This window comes from Asparagus officinalis, unplaced genomic scaffold, assembly GCF_001876935.1.
Source record: "Asparagus officinalis unplaced genomic scaffold, Aspof.V1 AsparagusV1_Un792, whole genome shotgun sequence".
Lineage (NCBI taxonomy): Eukaryota > Viridiplantae > Streptophyta > Magnoliopsida > Asparagales > Asparagaceae > Asparagus > Asparagus officinalis.
Genome location: NW_017973051.1, coordinates 35946 through 40020, shown reverse-complemented (window position 1 = coordinate 40020; position 4075 = coordinate 35946). Strand labels below are relative to the sequence as shown.

Sequence of the window (4075 nt, the reverse complement as noted above, 5' to 3'; positions counted from 1 at the left end):
CCTAAATTTTTTCACCAGTTTCCCCTAACTTAAGAAATTGAAGTCTGATAAGATCATTTTCGAACAATTTTTCACTTCAGCCCCATTCCAATTTTTTATTATTGAAATCGACCCTTTTTTTTTATTTACCAAAACCGACCCGATTTGGTAATTAGCTACTTAATTACCTTCCTAAACAGTCGGGGTTGGCAACCCCGACTATTTAGGACATTAATTTTTAGAGTTTAAGGCTTCTAATTAGGGTTTAACACCTTCCTAAATAGTCGGGGTTGGCAACCCCGACTGTTTAGGATGGTGATTAAGCTGCTAATTACAAAATCAGGTCGGTTTTGGTAAATAAAAAAAATGGGTCGGTTTAAAAAAAATGGGAATGGGTCTGTTTTGAAAAATTCTTCAATATCCCAACATATACCTTTCTATTGTTAAACAACATGCCGTTAAGCTGTGATATAGCCTTTTGAGCCGATTCTTCATGTTCAAACTGTACAAAAGCACAGTGCCAAAGGAGGCAAAAGTTTCGTGCAACGTCTTGTTGTCAATGGTTGGGTCAAGTTTTTTAATAAATACATTACCATGACCATTTTTCCTCTAGCTAGGAACTCTGTTTGAGAACATGATCCTAATATAATAGTAGTAAAATTCAGTGTCTTCAAAGCTCGAGTGGCGTCTTGATGATTATGGAAGTTTACATAACCATAACCATAAAGCTGCGCGTCGTCCACGGAGACATCGAGATCGCCGACGTAGAGCGAGGCACTAGAGAAAACCCCCACCGACAGCAGCCCCATAGGCAACATCTGCGGCGGAATGAGTTGCGGAGAGGGAAGGGACGTGCTGGTGGCGGAGGAATCGCCATTATGTTAGAGACCCTAAGCTATGTTCCAAAAAAATCTCTCGTGACTTGATCCCTAGGAATCCGAACCGACACGAACTGATTAAAATAATTGTAAAGCTGCGCGTCGTCCACGGAGAGATCGCCAACGTAGAGCGAGGCCACGAACTGATTAAAATAATTGTAAAGCTGCGCGTCGTCCACGGAGAGATCGCCAACGTAGAGCGAGGCACCGGAGAAAAACCCCACCGGCGGCGGCCCCATTGGCGATATCTGCGGCGGAGAGAGCTGCGTTGGTGTGGCTGCTGGGATTAATTCTAACAAGACTATTGACTTTGAGAAAGCTTTTTATTTGTATAGCCTTGTTTTATAGATTGAGAAAAAAACACCATTCTAATTAAATGTTCTATGAAAAATCCATGAATTAAGATTAAGTTCTTCATTCCTGGATAGCCTTTACAAAAGCATCCTAAAGTTAATTTTGTGCTGGAAACTATAAGTTTGAACCTCGTTGCCTGAAAACAAACCAAGAACTACTTCTCTCCCCAAAAATCCGTTGTGCTTAAAATCAAGCTCAATTGTTCAACTGCAACTCAACTCTTAAATGAAAATAAATAAATAGGACGATTTAAAAGGTCACGCCATGCCTCAATCAATCACCAATGCTCTTTACACGAACAATCCCCGTTCCGAAAGTGATGAAATCTACTTCTATTTCTAACAATCACATTATGCTTGAAGAACTCAGACACCATCTTCATCAAAGAATGACAATCTTCACAAATCCTCAAATTTTTTACTATGCGCAGTTGAAAACCTGGTTTGGTCTTAATCAACCCAAAAGCAACAGCCAATTTCTCACTATGTTGAGAAAGGCATGCCTCCTTATCCTCCTCCTCTTCAATATCAAACAACATTTGTCCACTGAACGACTGGTGCTCTTTCATTCTCCTAATTCTTCGAAACTCGTCCAACATCAAATAAATCTTTTGAGAATCAGGATGTGAACTGTCTCCAGTTACAAATTCATGCACGATACCACCCAATTCGATTAAACTCGATCCTGGATGCTTTCTAACCTTTTGATCCTTCATTGAGTTTCTGACCTCCTCGACAAGCTCCCATCTTTTATAAGAAGCATATACATTCGACAAGAACACATGAGCTCCAGCATGATGAGGATCTAATTCAAACATTTCCTTTGCAACTTTTTCTCCCATATCAACATCCTTATGAACCCTGCAAGCGACCAAAAGAGCGCCCCAGAGAGCCACATTGGGCTTCAGAGGGATTCTCTGAATCAAACCTAGGGCTTCTTTTAATCTCCCCGCCCTTCCCAAAAGATCCACAATGCAATCATAATGCTCTATTGTTGGCTCAACAAGATAATCTATTTGCATCCGATCGAGCAGTTTGAGTCCCTCATTAACCAAGCCCGAATGGCTGCAAGCGCTTAAAACGGCAGTGAGAGTAACAAAATCGGGATTGATTCCAATTGATTCCATCTCATAGAATAGCCCCAATGCCTCTTTTCCAAGCCCATGAATGGCGAGCCCGCTGATCATCACGCTCCAAACCCTAACATCCTTCTCCTTCATTCCCCGAAACAACAAGCTCGAAATCTCAATATCCCCACATTTTACATACATATTTACCAACACAATCTCCAAGTTTAAGCTCGTCCTCATACGATTCCTATCAATATAAGCATGTATCCATCTCCCCACCTCCAACACCCCAAGATGTGCACAAGCCGATACAACAACCAACATCGTGATTTCATCATTCTTAACCTTCGATCGATCCTGCATTACCCTAAACACTCGAATCGCATCATTATACCTCTCGCATTCGATATACCCCTTATTAAGTGCATTCCAAGTAGTAACATCTCTCACAGGACATTTATCGAACAGCTTGATGCAATATCTATAGACCCGCAAGAGGCATAGGAAGTTAATGAGCGAAGTTTGAATATATTCATCAAAATCCTCGAAACCTCGACGGATGAGGGACTCATGAAGCGAGAGGCCGACACATGGGTCCGGGAGAGAGGCGGAGGCTTTGAGGGAAAAAGGGTAAGTGTAGTTGTACAGGGCATGAGCCGAAAGAGGGCAATGGCTTCTGTTGGGTTTTGGCTGTGAGCGTAGCCTCAGATTAAGGAGTTCCAAGTGAAAGTATTGGGCTGGGTTTGGATTTAGGAGAAGACGGAGCGAGCGTAGGGGAAATTTGAGGGGTGAGAGGTGGCAATGTCGGTGATGAGCTTGTTGATGAGGAGAGGGTTGTGGATTCCTTGGGTTCGGATTAGGTTGGCGTGGGTTTGTTTGAGGGTTTTGATGTTGGATGAAGTAGAGAAGTTGAAGGGTTGGAGGAGTTTTGAGCTTGAATTTTGGCAGGAGTTAATGGTCGGGAGCAGTGCTCTCATCTTTTTAGGGTTTGAGCAGTGATGATGTACGATGGCATCCGTGATTTGAATTGATATGACAACTTATGCACGTGGCTCGCACGTGCTATTTGAAATTTGCGGATGAAGAGAGAAGCGTATGAGATTTCCTTGCAAGCTCAAGAATGATGTAGGCATAAAAAAATTCTTATAGACATCCAAATACAGCTCAACACTAAGAAAAGAACAATGTGCATGCTCGTGACAAAATACACAGACGCGTGTTAACATAACAACAGATGATGATGCGCATTAGCGCGGCAGCCTATGGTGACGCGCATAGGCGCGACAGCGAAGGGTGACGCGCGTATGCATGGCGGCGAAGTGTGACGCGCGTATGCGCGACGGTGAAGTGTGACGCGCGTATGCGCGGCAGGGTATGGTGACGCGCAAATAGCAGGGTAATCTCCTATGTGATTTGCTGACAGTTTTTAACATCTTTTGAGAGTCCACGTGACGGCATACCAGAAGTAGAACATGTGCTAACGTGGAGGGGTAGTTATAGGTCGAGAAAAGTGGCATTTCGTGAGTTTAAAGTCATGGGAAGACAGTTATAAACGTGGCAGAACGTAGCTGAAACTGCCTCTTCAGTCGCGACAGTGGAGACTGACGCGCTAAAGGCCGCGTCAGTGATGGCTACCGCGCCCAAAGAGAATTTTTCTGGTCAGTTATATTGCTTCCATTTCCACTGTTATGCACCCCTATCCCTATAAATACCTATTTACACACGAAATCAAGGACAGAGAGCAGATTAGAGCAAATAATCTTGGGCATTTGACTAATTTTGAGCAAGAGAGTCT

At 43.2% G+C, this 4075-nt stretch overlaps 1 protein-coding gene across 1 annotated transcript; it reads right to left on the bottom strand.

Moving 5' to 3' along the window:
- Positions 1 to 1488: 1488 nt before the first annotated feature.
- On the bottom strand, positions 1489 to 2643 carry LOC109828171 (pentatricopeptide repeat-containing protein At5g66520-like). The gene has a single exon (XM_020395201.1). The coding sequence runs from the start codon at positions 2641 to 2643 to the stop codon at positions 1489 to 1491; it is 1155 nt and encodes a 384-aa protein (XP_020250790.1).
- Positions 2644 to 4075: the final 1432 nt, after the last annotated feature.